Source organism: Erinaceus europaeus, chromosome 4 (assembly GCF_950295315.1).
Source record: "Erinaceus europaeus chromosome 4, mEriEur2.1, whole genome shotgun sequence".
Taxonomy (NCBI): Eukaryota; Metazoa; Chordata; class Mammalia; order Eulipotyphla; family Erinaceidae; genus Erinaceus; species Erinaceus europaeus.
This window is the reverse complement of record NC_080165.1, coordinates 59,303,451-59,327,838: the sequence shown is the minus strand read 5'-3', so window position 1 is coordinate 59,327,838 and position 24,388 is coordinate 59,303,451. Positions and strand designations below refer to the sequence as shown.

The following is a 24,388-nucleotide window of genomic DNA, read 5'->3' as shown; positions in this document are numbered from 1 at the left end:
GAAATGTAAATACAGCTTGATAGGTGCTCATACTGCCTTCTTAATTTTCTATTTTTCTTTTATCTTTGCTCCCTTTCACATCAATAATTTGTTGAGATTACTCATTTTGAAGCAGATCATTCAAAATGTAAGGTACATAGGACACTAAACAGAAAATGAAGCAAGCCCACTTTACATCAAATGAGGATATTATATCAAAATATTAATATCAGTATTTCATTGTAGGTGAACACTAATCTCACTAGAAAGATGTTCTATTATACCAAATGAGGAAGGTAAGATTTTCTTTTTCTTATAATTTTTTAAAGACTTATTTATTGAGAATAAGGAGAAAAGATGGGGGAAGGGGGTGAGAGAGAGCAAACCAGAGCACTGCTCAGCTCTGCCGCAAGGTGCTGTCTAATAGACTGAACCTGGGACTTTTGGGGCCTCAGGCATGCAAGCTGGTGTTCTAATAAACTAAGCTATAGCCTCAGACCTTCTTTTTCTTTTAATTTCTTTATTGGGGGATTAATGTGTTACATTTGACAGTAAATACAATAGTTTGTACATGCATAATATTTCTGTTTTCCATATAACAATACAACCCCCACTGGGTCCTCTGTCATCCTTTTTGGACCTGTACTCTCCCCCCCCACCCCCCCAGAGTCTTTTACTTTGGTGCAATACACCAACTCCAGTTCAGGTTCTACTTGTCTTTTCTCTTCTGATCTTGTTTCTCAACTTCTGCCTTCCTCAGTCCTTCTTAATTAAAAAAAAAAAAAAAAGTTTTACTTATTTTGTAAGAATGAGGACATCATTCTGGCATGTGTAGTGCAGAAACCAAACCTGCAGACTCATGCATGCCAAGTAAGTCCTGCGCTTACCACTGAGCTATCTCCCAGGAAGCAAGGAAGGTAAGATTTTCACCTTTTTTTTTTTTTTTTTTTGCTTAGAGAAGAAAACATAAACAGAAAATTAAAAACCTAAGTTCAAGAATTCAAAATTCTCCTGCTCAAAAAGATTCAAATTAGGTAATACTTCACATGAAGAAACTGAGAAGGGGGGGACCTACCAAAGATATTAAGAATCAAATAATTACTCCAGTGATAAAGTTAAATATTCTACAAAGATGAGGAGATACAAGAAAGAGTAGTCCAACATATGAATGCATAGCCAACTAGACACCTTTAGCTGTCACTGGACAAAGAAAATAACTTTTAGGTGAAGTGACAACCACAGAAGAGACTGCCCAACTAGAAGAATAAAGATGGTCTAAGGGCCTAAAAGATTGTTGTTCATAGCTCCTTCCTTCCCCTAAAAGACAGTCTCCCTGAATCTTTAGCAGATCAAAAGGAGAAGTTATGGCCTTTTGTGGGTACATAGATGTCATCACTTTCTAGATCTGAATCATCGGATAGAAAGGATTCTGACACAGATTTCCAACACATATCCTTACTAAGGTTGCCCTAGATGTGAAAAGTAAAGCAGTTTGCCACTACATTCAGAGACGCAGAGAATCTAAAAGACGTCTTCAAGGAAGCATTAGAAATATAAAGGCAGGGGAGTCAGGCTGTAGCGCAGCGGGTTAAGCGCAGGTAGCGCAAAGCACAAGGACTGACATAAGGATCCCGGTTCGAACCCCAGCTCCCCACCTGCAGGGGAGTCCCTTCACAGGCAGTGAAGCAGGTCTGCAGGTGTCTGTCTTTCTCTCCTCCTCTCTGTCTTCCCCTCCTCTCTCCATTTCTCTCTGTCCTATCCAACAATGACAACAACAATAATAACTACAACAATAAAAACAAGGGCAACAAAAGGGAATAAATAAATAAAATAAATATAAAAAAAGAAATATAAAGGCAGATGTGAGGTGGCAACTTAAAGAATTGCAGAAAAGAAAAGGCTACAGCGGACTAGCAAAGCATCAATGTCTGTTCTAGAAGGGTTATCTCCAAAAGTAGGGACTTCATCCTTCCTAAAAAATTTTATACACATAGCACCTATGTAGTGCCTCACACAGTTAATACTGAATTAACCAATTTAAGAAAACAAAGAGACAACAGGCTTCCCCCCCCCCTTTTGAGAGATTAATGGTTTACAGTAAGTACAGTTATTGACACACCTGGCTTTTTTTTTTAACTGCATTACCACATGTTGTGTGCTGCCTACACTACGGACCATAAGCTTAGAAGTGCATACTTGTAACACGTGGACTGATTAATAAAGCACACAGACTTGCACACTTTCCTTCATGTCAAAGGTATAGTGAGAACACACCAAAACCTGAAAGGAGAAAGTTTTGAGAAAAATGGAAACTATAACAACATCACCATTCAAAGTAACAGGAGCTAACATGTTCAGGGTCTCAAGTTACTGAGATGGCAGGTCTAGACAAACATTTGTTCTATTTTTTGTTATGTTGCCAAGGAAATCTGTGTATAGGAACACTTAGTTTGTAAAAGTAGGTGATGGAAGTTGTAAAAAAAAAAAGGGGGGGGATGACTTTCACAAAAGAGGGCAGAAACTTGTATGGAAAGAAAGTCAATGACCATGAATTTTTATAGGACCATACAGGTACAAAATCTTTCAATCATACAGATTTATAGAAGTCCTCCTATCTCGTGGTCTCAAACCCAAAACATTAGTAGCAGGTAGCAGTAATCTAATCTTGACCAAAATTACTGTAACAAAGGAAAGATGGAGAAATGTAAAGTAGATACATGGTCAAATAAAGCCAAACACAAATGAGATCCAAAATGTTGAATGAATGTAAAAATACCTTTTAAAATAGAAGAAAATAGAAAGAAGAAAAAAAAGAAAAAACCTAGAAATCTAAAGAAGTTAGAAAACATTCAATATGCCAGCAGGCTAATCTTTTGTCAGTAGAAGCCTAGAGCTAATCTCTCTGCACGCTTCATTTTGGCAAGAGAAACCTGAAAATGTAAAGTAAGCCCAAAGTTTTTAAAGAGTTGGACTGGAGAACCCTGAATTCTAGCATCCACCTAAAGTACTGGCTCTGGTGCTCTAAACTTTCTAGAATGAGAGTTGTGAGCATGGGATGGAGCTATGCATAAATTCATCTGATTTCCCCCAACCTACCCTAAAGTACAGTTAGCACTCAAATGGGTAAGAGACAGAATTTAAAAAAAAAGAAAAAGAAAAAAAAAGTACTCCAGAGAAGAGTGATCCTTTAAAACAAAAGATGAGGGGAGTCAGGATGTAGTGCAACGGGTTAAGTGCACGTGGTGCAAAGCGCAAGGACCAGTGTAATGATCCTGGTTCGAGCCCCCGGCTCTCCACCTGCAGGGGAGTTGCTTCACAAGCAGTGAAGCAGGCTTGCAGGTGTCTGTCTTTCTTTCCCCCTCTCTGTCTTCCCCTCCTCTCTCAATTTCTCTCTGTCCTATCCAACTACAATGACATCAATAACAACAACAGTAACTACAACAATAAAACAAGGGCAACAAAAGGGAAAATAAGTAAATACTAAAAATAAGTAAATTTAAAAAACATAAGATCATGTAAGATCATCTTTCTGGTCATAATCCATCAAGGCTTCTTCTCATTAAAGTTACACTTCTGGGGGAGTCCCGTGGTAGTGCAGGGGGCTAAGCGCATGTGGCACAAAGCACAAAGAGTGGCTCCCCACCTGCAGGGGAGTCACTTCACAAGTGGTGCAGCAGGTCTGCAGGTGTCTATCTTTCTCTCCCCCTCTCTGTCTTCCCCTCCTCTCTCCAATTCTCTCTGTCCTATACGACAACAACCACAACAATAAATATATATATTAAAAAAAAAAAAACCAAGGGCAACAAAAGGGAATAAATAAATATTTTTTAAAAAAGTTAAAGTTACAGTTCTTACAAAAGCAGGCAAGTTTAACATAATCCCTACACATCTACAGCCCAACTAGCTTCTTATTACTATTTGGTCCCTGGTTCATTCAGTTCTAATCTTGTTGATCTAGCCAATGCTGGAGAATCAGGTCTTTACCAAGAAATTGGTAAAAATGGTCTTTCCTTTCCACTCATACTCAACTATGGTTCTGCATTACTTCCTTCAGCTCAACTGAACTGAGAGCTGTCCAGTCCACCCTGCTTAAAAGTGCAGCATAGCCATCTACATACTCTATTTTCCTTGCTTCATTGTCCACACAGCACTTATCTGACATACCATAAATTTTATTTACTTTGTATCTACTTTCACTCCCATCCCCCTTAGAATACAGTTTTTTAAATTTTATTTTATCTTATTTTTAATTTTTTAACCAGAGCACTGTTCAGCTCTGGCTTATCATGGTGTGGGGGATTGAACCTGGGACTTTGGAGCCTCAGGCATGAGAGTCTGTTTGCATAATCATTATGCTATCTACCCTCTGCCCCCTTAGAAGAGAGTTTAAGGGCATTTTCCCTCGTTTTGTTCGTACGCCATTTTCAGAATCTCATAGAAGGACCCATATCACTGTAGGTGCTCAAAAGTATTAGTTTAACACAAAGTCCGGTCCTCCTGGAAATTAGAATAAACTTATCTTTCCCCCTTTGTCACCATAATCCTGCAGCACTCCAAACTTCAGAAAACAGGACTAAAATCTACCCCTTTGTCCAACGTCAAAATTTAGAAGTCGTTCTAACTTCCTTTCTTCTGTATCTTTCTCCCCCACATTCAACCTGGGGGGGCAAGCATATCAGAACCAAGCACCTATCTGTCAATACTTCAGAACTTACTGATCACAAGATTGACTAGAACAAATTCTTAAGAGGTTGAAATGCACTGGTTAATATGTACAAATATGTACTCAATTTATGGAAGCAATGTGCAAAAACAAAGTACTTCTAGTACCTAAAGTATAATTTACAAGAAATTATCCAAGTTTAAAAGGTGAAGTTTTATTTGTTTTGTCTTAAAGAAACATGTGCATAACTTCTAAGTACACAGTAACAATGAGAGGAGACCCCTAAGCTTCAGTGAGGTTTTAATAAGGTGTCTTTTGTTTATTCCTGTGGGGCTGAGGCTTTGTGCATGCATGATTTTGTCACTCTGGGCCACTTTTTCATTCAGAGAGATTACAGCACCACAGCTTCCTAAATTTCACGGTGAAGAACAAAAATTCAATTTATTTTTAAAGACTTACAAAGGCAGTTATTTCTATTTATACCCCACACTTATGTAACACAACATGTACAGATAGTTCCAAGTTTTAAAAAAATGCAGACTGAAGAACTTCAAACCAACAGGATTAAGAAATTCAGTAACTACTGGCACTGCCTAACACTTCTTTGGGAAAAATTTTTAATGTGGGTGATGTATTCATTTTTGGTTTGTAAATTCTGAGAATTACCAACTCATTTTTGACTTTAATAAGTGAAGGCATTACCTCTTCAGACTAGCTGGGCAAGGACAGTGGTGGGATTGGATTCCTGTTACAGCTCTATTGCTACATGACTCAGCAACCCCTTTCTTCACACAAAGAAGGGAGGGAAGGTAAGGGGGTGAACAGCAAGAGAAAAGGTGCCATCACACAACCTCAGCCACTTAGATATACAGAAAAGGAGACTTTGGAAGCGTTGAAACCCCAAATTCAAATCGAAGTAGCACTGACAAATAGTCTGTTTCCTTAGTGAATGAGTCCAGCTCTTCATCTATATACTGGATTAGTAATACCAGTTTAAATATAGTCAATGAGAACTAAGTGATAATGCCTTTAATGAAAAGACTTTGTAAACTGTAAAATCCCATAAAACCACCAGTTAATGCTAAAGTGAGAGTGATCTAGCCCAGTGAGTTCTCCCAATTTTGAATCCTAAGTCCAGGGGCTCAACACCATCTGCACTCTTGTCCGTAAACAGTAAAGTGAACACAGGTCATCCAAGCTAGAAGGAAATCAAATAGCTGAGTACTCCTGTGTATCAAGAAATTAACTGGCAGAAATGAAAAGGCAGAGTTCTGGAATACTTTTATTTGAAGTATGAGAGAGTCAGCTAAAATGTAGCAGTGGAAATTTTGGATTCAATAGAATATGTCTCTAGCGGGGCAGGTAGTGACACACTTGGTTAAGTGCACACACTACAGTGAGCAAGGACCCAGGTTCAAGCCCTTGGTCCCTACCTGCATGAGGAAACTAGAGCTTCAGGTGTCTCTCTGTCTCTCTCTACCACCTCCTCCCCTCTCAATTTCTCTGTCTCTATCCAATAATAAATTAAATAATTTTTTAAAAAGCCAAGTTGATAAACTTTTTCTTGAAACAGTCACTATATATGAAGAATAAAATATTTACTACTGTGTTTAGAGTATCTCCTATTGCTTTGGTTACATGTAATAAAGAAAATAAAACAGGAAGAAAGGTCATCCTGGGTCTACTGCCACCATTAGAAAAGCAAAAGGCATATACCCCTTCACTGAGTTAAGAAAGCCATCTTTGCATACTCAATAATGATTATGTTTTTATTTGTGCTCTGACTCATCCTAATAAAAAATGAATGGGGAATGATGTATTAAAACTAAAAAGAAAAAAGTTTCATTTATCTGTATAAATAATCTTGTACCACAAAGCACTTAAGAAATAGCATTTGAGGAAGCTGGACAGTAGTGCACCAGGTTAGACACACATAATAGGAAGCACAAGACCTGTGCAAGGGTCCCAGTTTGAGCTGCCAGCTCCCCACCTGCAGGAGAGTTGTTACTTCTCAAGTAGTGACCCAGGTCTGCAGGTGTCTTGTCTTTCTCTCCCCCTCTGTCTTTCCTTCCTCTCTCAATTTCTTTCTGTTCTATCATATAAAATTGAAAAAATGACCTCCAGGAGCAGTGGATTCATAGTGTAGACACCGAGACCCAGCAATAACCCTGGAGGCAAAAAACAAACAAACAAACAAACAAAACTAAGAACACACAGTAGGAAATAGTATTTGATTTGTTAGTACATTTTGCCATCATCTTACTAATGTTGATAAACTGCAAAACACAGTATCTTGAACACACTGAAGGCAACCCATAAAATATTACTGTCATTTGCATTGGGCTATATGCTTCAAGAGAACTGTCTTGTTCAGCACTTTGGTTCCAAGAAACCTAATCTATTACCTGATCCATAGCTGTATTGAACAAATATTGCTGGAAAAAAACAAATGAGTATGATTTAAGAGTAACTATCAACTCTTACATCCTATCTTAATGGTTATCAGTACCCAACTCCTCTAATTAACAAGGGTCTGGAAAACACATACCCCAAAGGAAAGGCATTTAAGTTCCTATTTATATTTCCTTAAACTCACCACAAAGATTCCCCCCGTTATAAAACCACAAAAATCAATGCCTTGCAACAACATTTTCTTGAACAATTTTACTTCATTTCCCCTCACAGACAATGCACAAAGTTCCTTAAAACTGCAAGACTTATTAGTTTAGTTCCCTTTACCCCTTAAAGAGGATATTTGCAAAATCCTATCAAGTCTCAAGTTCCTAGCCTGACTACTTGACCTTTAATTCAGAGTTGGTCATCAAAGACTGCTGTTTGATTTCTTTAAACTATGTGTCAATAGTTAATGAAAATTAAAATACTTAATAAAAAAAATAAATAAGTTACATATCAAAGTGTAGTCATATTCCCAAGCAATCAAATTAGGTCTGGCACATATCTCAGTGAATCTCCATTCCTTAAGCACACATTCAGAGATTTTTTTTTTTTTTTTTGGAACAGACTTCAGATCCAGTTCTACAAGTCACACAAGAAATTCTGTCTTTACCTTATAGTTACAATTCCTATTTCACCTAAAACAGTATCACCAACCTGACTACCTAATCTTTTTCACCAGAGCTGAGTCTAATTCCCTGAATTATATGGTTTCCATTTGATATTGTTATTCCCTAAAATCAAATTTACTCCCACATATAAAGATGGTGAAAACAGAACAGACTCCAAAATAGATCCTAAGAAAAAGTACTACAAAAATATTTTCTGCTAGTGGTCTGGGCGGTGGCACAGTGGATAAAGCACTGGACTCTCAAGCATGAGGTCCTGAGTTCAATTCCTGGCAGCACATGTACCAGAGTGATGTTTGGCTCTTTCTCTCTCTCCTTCTATCTTTCTCATGAATAAACAAATAAATAAAATTCTTTAAAATTTTTTTTCTGCTACACTAGAGAAGTTATTAACTGAAAGGACTTCAAATAACTACTCTGAATATGATGACACTTTTGGATATTTGCAATCCAAAGTCTATTACATTTATTTAGAGTCAGTTATAATATCAATACATATACTTTCATGTCTTCTATCCATATGTTCTAAGTTACATCTCAATTCCTTTAATATTATGAGAAAACTGAACACAATTATTCCTCCCTGGAAGGACTCAAGAAACGTAGCAGTGGCTGTCTTTGACAAAAACAGCAGGTTGACAAGAATGGAAAGGATATTTCTCTCAGTATATCCTTTTACAACTTTAAAAGTATATAAAATGTGAAAGTATTGTTTTTAAAGGTCTGCCTAACAAAATTAATTCCAAGTGTCACATACGGCTGGCTTCTATAAAGCCAGAAAAGCACAATACTAAGGAAATGCAGGTCTCCTTTTAATGGCATTTCACTGTAAATTTGGATCTCATGTTCCAGAGCAGAGCTACTCACACCAACAGTAGGGCAACCTTGCAAGTCTTTTCATGTGCATCCGACAGTCTATATAGTTGAGCAACTTTGTTCTACACTCCATTCAAGTTTAGACACTATTGCAATCAAAAACCTGATGCCACAAAAATAATGCCTCAGTTCAAAAATTAAAAATAGTTAAACTAATGCAGCATTAAAGGAGTAGTGGCCCTAATATATCTTTGCAAATTAACAAATGAATAACACAGAGTAAAATAAAATGCTGAAAATTGCCATAAAATGCAAACTGCCATGCTAGAAAAATGGGAAAAAGATGTCAAGTATGGTGCCATCAGTAACATAACTCATGCAGCTTTAACTAGAAAATGCACTATGATGTGCTACTGAAACAATTGCACAATCTCAATTACCCAGAAGATTCAACCAAACAGGAAATTCATGATGTGACTTTAAGAAAAACAGGAATTACAATTATAAAAAATTAATACGTCAAAAACACTGGACTTTATTCCAAAAAATAATAGAACAGTCGCCTTTTCAAATGATGTATGCACATGAATTACATGAATCGGTGTCAGGTCAGGAGCTCTCGAATTACACCATATGTGAAAGGCAGTGAATAAAAATTACAGAACTCTGAATGTTTCAGGTATGGAAATTGTAAGGTTCTAATTTAAAAACACTCACTGTGTGAATCAAAGGTAAAAAGAGGCCCCTCTTTCCTCTGCTATATATTCCACAGCCTTATGAAAACACTGTGTATGTCCCCCACCCCGATAAAGGGAGGTACATTTTCTGCAAGTTCTCTATGGGCCTTTAAAGAATCGAAGCAATTTAAACATATTTGCAACATCTTCCAGCATCATTATTAACACTTTGCTCTGGTGGGCATCCAGCGGGCCTGAATCTCACTCGGTCCAAATGAGAAAATTGTTTTTGTCAAACAATACTTAAATGAGCAGTGGTATGTGACTAATCTGGAGGCCGCCAGTTTCTCCAGTTGCAGAGTTCGTGCAAGCACTAGCCCCCCCACCCCCATTCTGCCAAAAGGAAATATGCTTGCAGCTCAATCGGAAACACACCACTCAAGCTGGCACTGTGCTCCCCGAGATAAAAGTCGGTATTTTAAGCTCCACGGGTCGCTGCTAGTTCAAGAGAGAATTCAAAAAGTACGCTTTACAAAATTGGGGTTTCAACCGAGATTTGCAATAAATAAAAGCCTGGAGAGAAGGCTCCTCGTTGTTAGCTTTGTTCCGATGCCTGCAGTCTTCAGACTGGGCTTTGCCATTCAGCGTCTCCCTGCAGCTCCCCACGTCTGTCTGCTCAGAGCTGGCTCCGGAGCCTTGGGTGGGGGCGCAGCTCCGGAGAGGGTCCTCCTGCTCCACGCCTGCAGGGAGCTCCCCAGAGAGCTTCCCCGCCTCGTGCCCGGTCCCAGCGCAGCAACAGCTCAGAAGGAGACTGTGCAGAGTGCAAGCCAGGACCCGGCGCCAGCGCCATCCGCCCGCCACCCACCACGACTCTGCGCCCTGCACTCGGCGGGCCGCCCGGCTGCGTGTGCAGGCTCAGGGCTGCAAGGAGGGCAAGGTGTGCAGATGAGGGGCCGAAGGGGCAGCAATGTCCTCCCAGAGAAAAATATCTGCCGCTTCGTGGGTGCATCGCCGAGCCCCGCGAGCAGGCCTGGCTGTCGGACACGAGCTCCCCCCGCCCCCCCGCTCGCCACGGCTCCCGGCCTGGTGACACTCACCACACTGAGCCATAGGCGCCAGAGCCCACTGGGGACAGGTTCTGGTAACGCTCCGGCACTTCCCAAATAGTCTTGTTCAGCTCCTGCCGGTAGAACGTGGGCCTCTCCTGAGACATCTTCCAGCAGAAGCTGCAGGGCGAGGAGGTGGCCCTGCGGGGCCCCGCCCGCGCCCACTCCCCGGCCCCCTCGGCCCGCGCGGCCGGGTGGAGACACCTCGCTGACCGCTGGCGCAGGTGCGGCTGCCGCCACCCCGCCGGCTCCCGCGCGCGCGGCCCCTGTCAGCTGCAGCGGCGAAAAGTGCCGCGGCGACCCTGGTGAGCAGGGGGCACGCTCCGGGGCTCAAGGTTGCGCCCGCTGAGCTCCCCCTGCACCCTCTCTGCTACCAGGCCGGCTGCGGGTTGAGTTGCAAGACTACGGCTCCAGCTGCAGCGCCCACTAAGGCTCCAGTGGTCGCGGCACCAGAGCTCAGCGAACAGGAGTCTCCCTACGTCCTCTCGCGAGACTAGCTCCCGGGACTCTCCGCGAGCCGAGATTTTACCCAATATGGAACCTGCCCGTGGGAGGGGGCTTGTTCCCGAGGAGAGCTCGGGAGGAACAGTTCTCGCGAGAAGAGAGGAACAGCTGGAAACCAAAGGCCGGGACAGTCCTTCAGGGCGCAAACCCAGACCCGGAGAGAGGCTAGGCAGGCGATACATGCCTTGTGCGCCCCGTAGTGGTCGGCGGGGCAAATGCATGGCTCCATGGTGGAAAGCGACTGTGACAAATTGGGTGTTGGGAAAAGAGCCAAAAGATCTTTGAACAGTTCCTGGTCGTCTCCAGCACCCGAGCACCTACCTGCTCGGCGGAAACTGATTTCCGAGAAATGCTTGCATAAAAACAGAAAGCTGTTAAGTTCCCATCTGCTGAAGAACGCATGGCTTATTCGGAATTCTGACAAAATCTGTCCCATTAGCAAATATTAACCCTGCAATAAAATTGAAGTTTTCCACCTGAACTCTCCTAATAGCTCTCAAATTTTTATATACAGAAGAAATACCCTGGGAGTTTGAAATGCAGACCTCCCCCCCCCAAAAAAAAAAAAAACTCAGGGAGTCTAGTTGGACAGGTCCATGGCAAGAATCAAAAAGGTGTATTTTACCGGTGCCCTGGAGGGGAAGGGGAGAGAATGACGCGTGGAGGGAGAGATTTGGTTGGTAGCACTCGTCTTGGGGACAAGTGCAACAGTAGCCCTGTGACAATAAGGTTGTATATCAACATTTCTTCAACAAAAATGATTTTTTAAAAAAAGAATATGCATTTTAAAACATGTCCCGGGTAGTTCTGAAGCAGGAAAGTCTCTGGTATGTTCCTTTTAGAAGCATTTTTAAAGCCTCCAACCTGAAGTTTTGAAACCCACTGAAGAATTTTCAGTGAAAAGTTTTAAGTACTAAATTCATATGCCCCTCAGAGTAAGAACAGGACAATGGTCTTTGTTTTGTTTTGTTTTCTTTTTTTTTTTTTTTTTTTACCTTTCTTAGACATTAGTTCCAGTTTATTCCTAACTTAAATTCTTACCTAGTGGGATCATTTGTAAAGCTGAAGAACATAATATATGAATGGACAAGGTATTATATGCTAAAGTTTGTTAAAACAAGCAGAATTGTATCCTTCCCCTGATCATTCTCTTATGTTCTGCATCCTTTAGTGTCTTCAGAGTTTGCCTGTTTGTCCCATCATCTAGTCCAGTGTCTAGAACATAAAAGGCAATGTATATAAATTTGATGAAAAAAATTGTGACCAATGATTATGATCTCAATTTAAGAAGTGGTACAGGGTTCTCAGGACTTCTCAAGAAAAAAAAGTTACCAGGTGGGGGCTGGAGAGACAGCATAATTGTTATACAAAAAAAAAAAAAAAACAACTTTTATGCTTGAGTCTTTAAGGTCACAGTGCACCACCATAACCCAAAACTCAACAGTACTCTGGTAGAAAAAGGAAAAGGAGGAGATGCCATGGGTGACTTATTCAACAAACATTTATTGAATGTCTACTAGGCATTCTGACAGAAAGGTGATTTTAAAAAAACAGATGGGAGTCGGCCGGTAGCGCAGCAGGTTAAGTGTAGGTGGCGCAAAACGCAAGGACCCGCATGAGGATCCCTGGGTTGGAGCCCCGGGCTCCCCACCTGCGGGGGAGTTGCTTCACAGGCGGTGAAGCAGGTCTGCAGGTATCTGTCTTTCTCTCCTCTCCATTTCTCTCTGTCCTATCCAACAACGACGACATCAATAACTACAACAATAAAACAATAAGGGTAACAAAAGGGAATAAATAAGTAAATATTATTAAACAAACTTAAAAAAAAAACATACAGTAGACTGGCAGGATAGCTTACCTGGGAGGATACCTACTTTACCCTGTGTGCTACCCAGGTTCAAGTTCTAGCCCCTCACAGCACTGAAGGAAGCTGTGGTGTCTCTGCCTCTGTCTCTCTCCATCTGAAAAATTTCCAGAGTAGTGGGCCCAGATGATGGCACACCTGGTTGAGCACACATGTTACAATGCACAAAGACCCAGGTTCAAGCCCCTGGTCCCCACCTGCAGGGGGGAAAGCTTTGCAAGTGGTGAAGCAGTGCTGCAGGTGTCTGTCTGTCTTCTTCTCTACCTCACCCTTCCCTCTTAATTTCTTAATATCACTATTCAATAAATAAATAAATAAAAATAATAAAAATTTAATTCCAGAGTGGTGAAATTCCAGCAAAAAAGAAAGTAACAAGCAAGCAAGATGGATGGAACTCAAGGTTATTATGCCAAGTGAAATAAGAACTGAAAGTAATTACCAGGTAGTTTTACTCAAATGTAAAATATAAGTAACAAAATCAGAGAAACTGGTCAAAAAATTATTTAACCTTAGTTTTAGACTCTGAAAACTATGGTGGTGACTGGAGGGTGAAGTGGGTGGAAGAAATAAGTAAAGGGGCATTTTTAATAATGAGAGAACATGAGAAATTTGGTGGGTTTTATTATTTTTTTAATATTTACTTACTTATTCCCTTTTGTTGCCTTGTTGTTTTATTGTTGTAGTTATTGATGTCGTTGTTGTTGGATAGGACAGAGAGAAATGGGGAGAGGAGGGGAAGACAGAGAGGGGGAGAGAAAGATAGACACCTGCAGACCTGCTTCACCACCTGTGAAGCGATGCCCCTGCAGCTGGGTGTCGGGGGCTCAAACTGGGATCCTTACGCGGGTTCTTGCACCTTGCGCCACCTGCGCTTAACCCACTGCACTACCGCCCAACTCCCACTTTGGTGGTTTATAACTACATATAAAGTTGTAAAACTATATCCTTGAAATTGTATAGTACTCTAAACTAATATGAAATATAATAACAAGATAGATAATATAATTGGCTATTTTGAGGAAAAACAGTCACAGGAACTTAGATTTACTGAAAGGTAATTTTCAATACAAAATTGCATTGTCTGGGGGTACTGATGACACTGCAGTTAATGAAAGACATGAAAATTCCTACCATGATTGGAGTGAGACAATTTACATACAAAAAGGAGTGTGTGCATGAATAATATGTTAGACAGACATTACTACTGTAATCACGCAAGTGTGAAACTGTAACTGAGCTAAGCAGGAATACTCCAGAGTGAGAAACATGAGAGAAAATTACATGAACTGAGTTGGGAGAGGCGGAAGGAGAAAGTGCATGTAAGAGAGCAATTGGACAAGAGAGTGCCCATTCAGTAAGCAAAACTGAAACTTTGGAAATGGAGAACTAGTGCAGGAGACCCAGCCGACTCTCAGACCTCTTGTTTCCTCATGCCTCTCCTGACCTGGAGACTCAAATGAATTTCTCTGAGCGCGGGGCCACAAGGCCACAGGTCAGGTAGATTCCAAATCCTTAGGCGGCCAGGTGAGGGCCGTCCACTGTCCAGATTCCGGGAAGACTGCCCAAGTCCCCCCCCGCCCATGCCCAGACTCGCCGTCCTCGCACCCACTCTTGTCCCCCGCCCGCCAGAACGCGAGTAGGTTCGGCCGCAACGGCTCGGGAACCGCCGGCGACCGCGCCTGCAGCGCCGCCAGCCGGGCCGGAGGCAAGTCCCCGGGGAACCAGGTGAGCCTGTGCCGCTGGAGCCACCGCGACCTGGGGCTGCGCGTCGTGACCCCAGGGTCCCCAGGGTCTGCATGCAGGGACTAGTCTCCCTATCTCGCAGGGTCCAGCAGAAGCGGCTGCTCCGGGAGCAGCAGAGCCAGCCGTCGCCCTGGTGGTATATGTGGAGTGAAGGACGGTGCTTATCTCCTCAAAAGTCTTGTTTTTTGCGAGTTGAGTCCTTTCCAGCTCGCTTGTGTGAGTTATCAGGAGGCCCAGCTTCATCAGACCTGCACTGAGCCTCAGTCATCTCTTAGGCCCGAGGGCCCGAATGTGCCACCATTTTTCAGGTCTCGCTGCTTTTGTTCATTTATTTGTTCTGACAAAGATAGAGTCCCCACGCCTGTCTTCACACCTGGCCTCTTGCTCTTCAGATCAAATTCCATTTATGTATCAGTATCCCTTGTGAAGTCTTCTCCAAAGTTCCTTCTCAAATGAGTTTCTTTTCAATATATCCTACTGGTAATACACGGTACATAAAAGGTAGTCAGTTCTTGTTCCCTGCCTTCCTCCAAAACATTATTAAAAAAAAAAAAAAAAGGAAGTTAATTGTTCATGTGTCCAGTGGTCAGATGTTGGAGCGCTGCCATTTTATTTTTCGTGCCCAGTCAATTAAGTATTCTTTGCTGCATCTTTTCTATATCACAAATACACTCTCCATAAAAACATAAGTAGAAACTATTTCTTATTACTACAAATGCTGATTTTGAAAAATTGAAAGTGAATTTCCCCCATGATTATAGAGAAAATGTGGATGGTGATATAACCTGGGGCTAGATATTTTGCAACTAAATGGAAGTTTGGAAAATTTCCTCTATTAGCTTGCATTTAATTGAGGGTCTGGAAGATAGTATAATGGTTATGCAAAAGGACTTTTATATCTGAGACTCTAAAGTCTCAGATTCAAGTCCCTACACCACCTAAACCAGAGCTGAGTAGTACTCTGGTAAGATAAATAAATAATTAATATAAGATATGGTTGATACATTATTTTCTATGTATTTAAAAAAATGTAATGGGGGCCAGGTTGAGCACCTGGTTGAGCACACATGTTACAGTGCACAAGGATCCAGGTTCGAGCCCCTGGTCCCCACCTGCAGGGGTAAAAGTTTCACAAGTGGTGAAGCAGTGCTGCAGGTGTCTCTCTGTCTCTCTCCCTGTCTATCACCCCTTCCCTCTCAATTTCTGACTGTCTCTATCCAACAAATAAAGATTTAAAAAAAATTAAATGTACTTAAAAAATAAAAAATATAATGAAGCTGGAGAAATCTGGGAAGATACTAATATTATTAAGAGTAAAAATAAAAATAATAAGGAAAGTATTTGGTTTACTTAGTTTCTTTAGGTGGTTATTTGATGAGCCCTTTAAAGTCAGCTTTATATCTGCCATTCCCAGCCATCCTAACTGATCTGATGAATTACAACTCACTATCTCTCGCCTACTCTATAAAGCAGTGGTCTCTAATTGGCCTGTCTCCCTATACTGCTCAGTGGAAATTTTCTGTGATGATATAAATACTTTGTGACTATATTACCCAGTATAGTAGTCGCATGTGACTGTTGAATGCTTGAAATGTAGATTGTGTGACTAAGGAACTGATTTTTAAAAAATATTTATTTATTCCCTTCTGTTGCCCTTGTTGTTTATTAGTGTGTGTTGTAGTTATTGTTGTTGTCATTGATGTCACCATTGTTGGATAGGACAGAGAGAAATGGAGAGAGGAGGGGAAGACAGAGAGGGGAAGAGAAAGATAGACACCTGCAGACCTGCTTCACCACTTGTGGTGAAGGCTTGTGAAACGGCTCCCCTGCAGGTGGAGAGCTGGGGGCTAGAACCGGGATCCTTATGCTGGTCCTTGCACTTTGCGCCACCTGCGCTTAACCCACTGCGCTACTGCCCAACTCCCTGATTTTTTTTTTTTTTAACCAGACCACTGCTCAACTCTGGCTTATGCTAATGCCAGGGAGTGAACCGGGGATCTCAGAGCTTCAAGCATAAAGGTCTGTTATATAAACTGCTGTGCTATCTCCCCAGGGCTGGGCTGGAATGGAAACTTTTAAGTAAAATGCTTTGTTTTGTTTTATTTGTTCACCAGAGTATTGCTCAACTCTGGCTTATGGTGGTGCTGGGGATTGAACCTGGGACCTTTGGTGCCCCAGGCAAGAAAGTCTTTTTGCATAACCATATGCTGTCTCCAAAGCCTTAAGTAAGTTAAATTTAAATAGGCACAGATAGTTAATAGCTACTTACTGGACAACACAGCTCTAAATCATACCACAGACACAATTTACCTTCTCAAAACACATTCTCTACATATTATTACTCCTGCCCAAACAGTTGGAATTGTAGTGACATTGCTTTATAACATTATATATACTTCAGATATGCATCAGCAAAAAATCAACATTAAGTGCACTACTAAGAGTTCAGTTCTATTCTTCACTATACACAACACTTTTTACCAGATTCACCCACACTAACCACCTTCTCTTCTGGAAATCAATAATTGTTAACACTTCAAATTACCAGAACACTGAGATTCAACCCAGCATCCAAAAATTTAAGACTCTCCAAGGATAGATCTTAGACATGTCTCTGATATCTGATTACTGTAAAAAATGGCGACTAATCCCTAGCACTGCAAAAACGGTATCATCTGTTTTCCATCTACACCATGCCTCGGCTTCACGCAAGCTTAATGTGCAACTTGACGATACGAGAATCCGGCATGAAGCCCAGTCTATCTTGGCGTTACTCTTGATCACACTCTGTCATTTCACAAACATCTCATAAAAACTGCAGCAAAGGTGGGCGCGAGGAATAACATCATTGCAAGACTGGCCAGCTCCTCATGGGGCGCGAGCGCTTCCACACCTGCGATCATCCTCTCTGGCATTATGCTATTCCACTGCAGAATACTGTGCCCCAGTATGGTTCCGTAGCCCCCATGTCCACTTGGTCGACTCCAAATTATATTCCTCCATGAGGATAATTTCTGGAACCATCCATTCCACCCCGGTTCCATGGCTGCCAGTTCTTAGCAACATCGCCCCGCCAGATATTCGTCGGGATGCGGCATCATCTAAGTTCATTTCCCACATCTACGCTCGACCGGACCTGCCAATATACGCGGATATCTTCGCCCACCCTGTCCAACGCTTGATGTCTCGTCACCCAATCTGGTCCCCTATGCCTACACTGAACTTCTCTGTTCCAGACTCTTGGAAACAGAGTTGGCAGTCAGCTGAGGTAAAGAACAAACACCTCATCACAGACCCCTGCAAGCGTCAACCCGGCTTTGACCTAGCACATTATGATTGGGCCCTCCTCAATCGCTATCGATCAGGCCATGGCCGGTGCGCCGCTATGTTCCATCGCTGGGGAGCCAGAGACGACCCGGACTGCCCCTGCGGCTACAGACAGACTATGACCCACATAGTCAACGACTGCCACCTCTCCAGATTAAAAGGAGGTCTCGAAACTTTACATCAGGCTCAACCTGACGCTGTTAACTGGCGACAGAAGAAGGGCAAACGCTAGAAGAAGAAGCATACTTTTTGGGGATTAATACTGACTTGACTCAGACCTGTTGAATGCTTGCCTTACATTGTCTCTGTAATTCTACCCTATTCTCTTCCTGAAATACCACATTCTTCTCCCTGTGTAGATAGAGTGGATCTCAAATCATATGTCTCCCAGGAGACCTCCCTCACCCTTCTGGGTTGGGATTACTAACTCTGCTCTGTAGGAAATTACAATTATTAGGATGTGGCATCTACTTTAGAATCAGACCATATTCAAATTCTGGCTCTAGTATTTGTTACATAACACAAGGGAACTCAATTGCATTCATCAGTAAAATGGATATAATGTCTATCAGGAAAAATAGTAGATACAACCTATTTCTTGAAATGATAAGTGTGAAGAATCTGGTATGTGGCAGGGCAGCTATACATGTTATTTCCTGTCTTCCCATCCCTAAACTCAATTGTTTATTTGTTTGCTTGTTTGTTTATCATCTCCGGCACTTCACTAATCTCAACTGACTTCTGACCATGGTTGCTGCTGCTGCTCCTCTTCCTCCTCTTCTTCCTCCTCCTCTCTTTTCTTTCTACCTCTTTCTGTCTCTCTCTTTTCCTTTAGGAAAACACCAGCCCTGACCATGCTGGGCCTCATGAGACCCATGGCAACAGTCGCTGTAGTTGAGTAAATACTCTTGCTTTCACGAGTCCCACTCTCCCCACCATAGTGCCTAGACATTCATTTACCATTTCACACCTAGCTGGTGTTAGTGCCACTTTCAGAATGAAAATGCTGCTTTCTAGAGAATGGATCTAACCCAGAGTGACAATTTTTCAATATAATTAATAGGTTAATTAGTCTCATTTAAGTCTAAAAGGAAAGGTATTCATCTAGTACTGAAAGTTTATTATGAGATGTTATGGATAAAGTATGGAAGAGTGGGCCAATACTTCTAAGAAGAGGGTAAGTTATTGTTTATGTTCAAATTTATAGTGCTACCTATTTTAAGTGTTTTGGTTTTTATTTATTTTTTCTTTATAAAAAGGAAACACTGACAAAACCATAGGATAAGAGGGGTACAACACCACACAATTCCCACCACCAGAACTCCGTATCCCATCCCCTCCCTTGATAGCTTTCCTATTCTTTAACCCTCTGGAAGTATGGACCCTAGGTCATTGTGGGATGCAGAAGGTGGAAGGTCTGGCTTCTGTAATTGCTTCCCCACTGAACATGAGCGTTGACAGGTCCATCCATACTCCCAGCCTGCCTCTCTCTTTCCCTAGTGGGACGGGGCTCTGGGGAAGCAGAGCTCCTGGACACATAGGTGGGGTTGTCTATCTAGGGAAGTCTGGTTGGCATCATGCTAGCATCTGGAACCTGGTGGCTGAAAAATATATAAAGCCAAACAAGTTGTTGACTAATCATGAACCTAAAGGCTGGAATAGTTCAGGTGAAGAGTTGGGAGGAGGGGTCCTCTGTTTAATAGATAGCTAGTAGGCATGTTTTAGTTATATTCCAAAGTGCCTGTGGCTATACTAGTTGTTTTTGTTTGTTTGTTTGTTTTGCCCCTGAGCCTGAAATCTGATGTGCAGGTGGATCCAAGTTATTGTCTGGAGAGATGATGTCATGGCTGGAAAAAAGAACCAGAAAGCTGGATCAGGGGAGAGAGTAGCTCCCAAATATGGGAAAGGTGTATAAATATTGCTGATTGTAAAACCCATTTATCTGATGTGATCTGGGGCCCATATTCAGCTTAGGAGCCTATGTGACCTCTGCATCCCTGTACATCTGAGCTCACATTCTGTGGTCATGAGTAGGAATGTTCCAAGCTGCCCAATATCAGGACCCATCTTTCTCAGATGTAGCATAGAGTATGTTGTCCAGCCTCCCTTTAGAGGATGGAAAATTCTCTACCACTGTTGATCCAAGTTGAGGTCAAGGTCCTATGGAGGCCCACAAAGGGGTCTATTTTGTTGTTCCTGACAGAGATGACCAGTAACAATGGAGAGAGGGATTTATTTGAACTCTAGGCCCATCATATTTGTTTGGGAATCTCAGGATTTCCTGACTAGGGCCCTAGCTGATGGGGTGGTCTGATAGTGACTAAACAGTCATCATTAAAGTATTCCAGTCTCTTGTCCTTATTCAGCTTTTGCAGTCCTTGCTTTGATAAGGTTATCTTTGGAGTGAGTATAATAGGAAGTAGGTGAGGAGGGTATGTAAGTCTAAGTAAACACTATTTCATTGTAAACTTTATACTGACTCACTACAGACTATTGTGTACTTTTGCTTTCAGGTATGTATTTTGCCCTAATATATGGATACATGTGAACATATGCCCTATCTCATGGGACCTAGTCTATATCTAGGTTTTGGGACTTTGTTAGGAATTGAACCACCTGGAATGGAATTAGAGAATCCTATGAAAGGAAAGGTCTCACACAAGTAATGAGGGTGAAGGGTTGACATTCCACACCTGATGCCTCTGGACACAGTCTGAGGTGAAGCATGCTAAGGTGGTACTCATTGCATTGATTAGGTTGGGATCAGCAGATGCAATATCATTTGGTATGAATTGAGAGAAGCATGCCGCAAAGTGAGCCCCACCCCCTAGAGGTTCCAGGACTGGGAGAAATATAGGCTCTATAGAGGAAGTGGGAGGTTCCTGCTGTCTGAGGGTTTAAGAAGGCAATAAATAGTTATTGCTATCAATCACATTACTTGGCAATTGGATTAACTTTGAAAAATCCCTTTGTTGGGATACACAACATTACCATAATTTATGTCCTTTGACATTATTTGTATATAGCTGTGCCACCAGTTGCTTCTATTTTCCCTGGTCTAAGCTTTTTTTTTTTAATTTCTTTATTGGGAAATTAATGTTTTACATTCGACAGTAAATACAATAGTTTCTACATGCATAACATTTGCCAGTTTTCCATATAACAATACAACCCCCACTAGATCTTTTATCATCCTTTTTTGGACCTGTGTTCTCCCCCTGCACCCTAAACCCCAGAGTCTTTTACTTTGGTGCAATACGCCAATTTCCCTGGTCTAAGCTTTTAAGAGAATCAACATATCAAAGACTCAGCCTATGGTATGTGCATTAAAAAATTTGAGACAATCAATTTTCCCCCTCTCATATTAATTAAATAGTGATTTATATGACTACAAATTAATAGGAGTGTACATAAACACCATTCCCACCACCAAAAGACTGTGTCCCATCAAATCCCACCCCCCCCCACCCCCCACCCCCCCCGTGAAGCCAAACATCCACCTTCACCTTCAACCCAGGGTTTTTAATTTGGTGCCCTACTCCAAAGGTGTTTAGTTTTGACACTGACCCAACACTTATTTAATTTGTACTGAAATTAATTTAACCTTGGTTTACAAATTTATAAGATTTCAGGAGTATAGTTTCATACCTATATGTATATACATATATGTGTGTACAATTCACTGCACCCACCACCAAAATTTCTGTGTACTACCTTCATCTGATAATCATCATAGTTTTTACAGATTCTTAAAAGACAGTTTCTACCTGTTATTTTAAAAAGACATCAAGTGGAGCCAGGTGATGTTGCACCTGATAAGACTGTTTAAAATTCTGGTCATTGATTTCAGTATTTAGAAAATAAGAATAATACATACCTTGCATTTTTGTCTTTGGTGGAGGGACTGGATCCAGGGCTACAAACATGTAATATAAGTGTTATAGTTTGCTATACCCTAAACTGTCACCTTGCATTATTTATAGGGTGGCTTTAAGTGTAAAGTTGTACGATACATGAAAAAATTATATAAAACTTGAATGTGTCATACGTATGCAATATGACATTGATTAGATTTTTTTCCATGAAAAATGTTAGAAAGACCTAGATTAAATTTTTAAAAAAAATTAACTCCTTTCCACTCATCCAGGAATGATGCAACCAGACAAGGATAATTTGAATATTCCCTCTACAAACAGGATAGTAAATTCTTTCACATATGATGTTAAGAGAGATGTATACAATGAGGAGACATTTCAACAGGAACACAGAAGGAAGACCACTATTGGAAATATGGACATTGACATCACCACCTTGAGACATCACATCCAGTGCCGGTGGGTATATATGGCAGTTCAGATGCTGTCAAAAGTTCAGCACCAAAGCCCTGCTTGACAATTTGACTTCTTTGGTGCTTCCATCTGTCTTTCTCCTCTGAATTTCTGTCATCAGAACTTTTAATCTCTCTCTCTTTCTCTCTTTCTCTATGTAAGTGGAGATTTATCTGCTAGTACCTTTTTGACTGTAAGTTTTCCAGGTATATAGATATTGGATACCCACCCCCAATATCTAGGGGTAATTTAATAATTACAGTGTTTGATTGACTACAGTGCATGCCCAGTCTTTAACAACAAAAAAGCAACTATGGAGGGCTAATGAATGGTAGCAGAGTAAGATCCCTATAATGTGCAGTCCAGTGTTGTGCTTACGGTGTTTGTTTTTTTGTTGCTGTTGTTGTCAACACAGAACCCACCACCTCTGATATTAACTGTGACCAACTAGATACTACAGTTCATGAGTTCTTCATCTATTTTTGTGCTATGAACATTTTTTTTTGAAGTCTAGTAAAGTTCATTTAAAAGCACGGGGGCCAAGCAGTAGCCAGTGGGTTAAGCGCACATGGCACGAAGCACAAGGACATGCAAGGATCCAGGTTGGAGGCCCTGGCTCCCCACCTGCAGGGGAGTCGCTTCACAGGGGGTGAATCAGGTCTGCAGGTGTCTTTCTCTTCCCCTCTCTGTCTTCCTCTCGTCTCTTGATTTCTCTCTGTCCTATCCAACAGCAGTAACAACAATGGAAACAATAACAGTAATAACAACAAAAAGGGCAGTAAAATGGGAAAAATGGCCTCCAGGAGCAGTGGATTTGTGATGCAGACACGGAGCCTCAGAGATAATCCTGGAGGCAGAAAAAAAAATTGAAACACTTTAATTTTTATGGTAAAATACTATGTAACAATTATAGTGGTTATAACTTTTATTTATTTTATTTCATTTTCCCACAGGGTTATGGCTGGGGCTAAGTGCCAACAAGACAACTTCACTGCTGCTAGTTGTGAAGCTATTTTCACTGCTCCTAGTAGCACTTTTACTGCTCTTAGTAGTGAAGTTTTTTCTTTTTTTTCTTTGGTAGATGATGAAATATTTAAGTCCCAAGTCCCCACCTGCAGGGGGAAGCTTCACAAGTGATGAATCAGTACTTTAAGTGTTTCTCTGTCTCTTTCCTCATTTCCCCTCCACTCTCAATTTATTTCTGTCCTATCAATATAAAAAAATTTAAAGAAAATGTGTTACTACATCTTGCCCCTCACCAAAGCATTAATCAATACCCTTTCATCAAAGTCCACTGTACCCCCTCCATGCCTTCTATCCCATTCCTCCACCCCCCAAGTCCCCTTGATAACCTCAGTTCTGCGATTTGAAACCAAAGACTTGTCATCATTCAACTTTGTATATTCCCTTGTTTTTGTTGTTGTTGTTGTTTGTTTCTTTACTTCCTCCATGAGAGAGGGGGTGGGATTCAATATTAACTTTTATTATTATTTATTTTCCCTTTTGTTGCCCTTGTTGTTTTATTGTTGTTGTAGTTATTATTGTTGTTGTTGATGATGTCGTCATTGTTGGATAGGACAGAGAGAAATGGAGAGATGAGGGGAAGACAGAGAGCGGGAGAGAGAGAGAGAGACACCTGCAGACCTGCTTCACCACTTGTGAAGCAACTCCCCTGCAGGTGGGGAGCCAGGGCTCAAACCGGGATCCTTGGGCCAGTCCTTGCGCTTCATGCCATGTGTGCTTAACTCGCTACGTTACCACTCAACCCCCTAATATTAACTTTTATATAAATCCCTTTAGTATTTCTTGTAGGCCTGGTAATGCATTTTTTTAAACTTGCTTGTCTGAAAAACTCTTCATAGCTCCCTCAAACCTAGTTGATAACCTGGTTGAATAGAGTATTCTTGAGTGGGGGATCTTTTCCATTCAATTTTTTTTCCCATTCAAATTTTAAACATATAGCATGCCAGTCCTTTCTAGCCTTTAGAATTTCTGTTGAAAAATAAGTTTATACTCTATGGGAGTTCTATATATAAAGGAACTCTATGGGAGTTCCTTTATAGGTGACTCTATTTTCCTCTAGATTTTTTTTATATTTTATTGGATAGAAACAAAGAAAAAATCAAGAGGGGATGGGTAGGGAGAGAGAAAGAGAAGCACCTACAACACTGTCTCACTGTCTGAGAAGATTTTCCTCTGTAGGTGGGGACTGGTTGCTTAAACCCCAGTCCTTGCACATGGTAACATGTTTGCTGAACTGGATATGCCACCACCCAACCCCTTCTCTAGATTTTTTTT

General features: G+C 41.3%; 2 protein-coding genes across 5 annotated transcripts in view; one reads left to right on the top strand and one right to left on the bottom strand.

The window, feature by feature from the left end:
- The window catches only part of LOC103123583 (mitogen-activated protein kinase 13), a 106,151-nt gene extending 95,325 nt beyond the window's left edge, over positions 1-10,826 (bottom strand). Inside the window, exon 1 of the mRNA XM_060189700.1 lies at positions 10,316-10,826. Coding sequence (XP_060045683.1) covers positions 10,316-10,431 — 116 coding nt within the window. The 5' untranslated portion in view covers positions 10,432-10,826. The remainder of the gene's footprint in view (positions 1-10,315) is intronic.
- A 3,478-nt stretch (positions 10,827-14,304) lies between these two features.
- Positions 14,305-24,388, top strand: part of SLC26A8 (solute carrier family 26 member 8) — a 102,594-nt gene continuing 92,510 nt past the window's right edge. The window contains exons 1-2 of one of the 4 annotated variants that reach the window (XM_060189697.1): positions 14,305-14,417; positions 21,910-22,096. In XM_060189697.1, the coding sequence (XP_060045680.1) occupies positions 21,912-22,096 (185 nt within the window). In that variant the 5' untranslated portion in view covers positions 14,305-14,417; positions 21,910-21,911. Of the gene's footprint in view, positions 14,418-14,466; positions 14,880-21,901; positions 22,097-24,388 lie in introns of those variants that run through there. The other 3 variants (XM_060189695.1, XM_060189698.1, XM_060189696.1) reach the window with 3 other exon arrangements.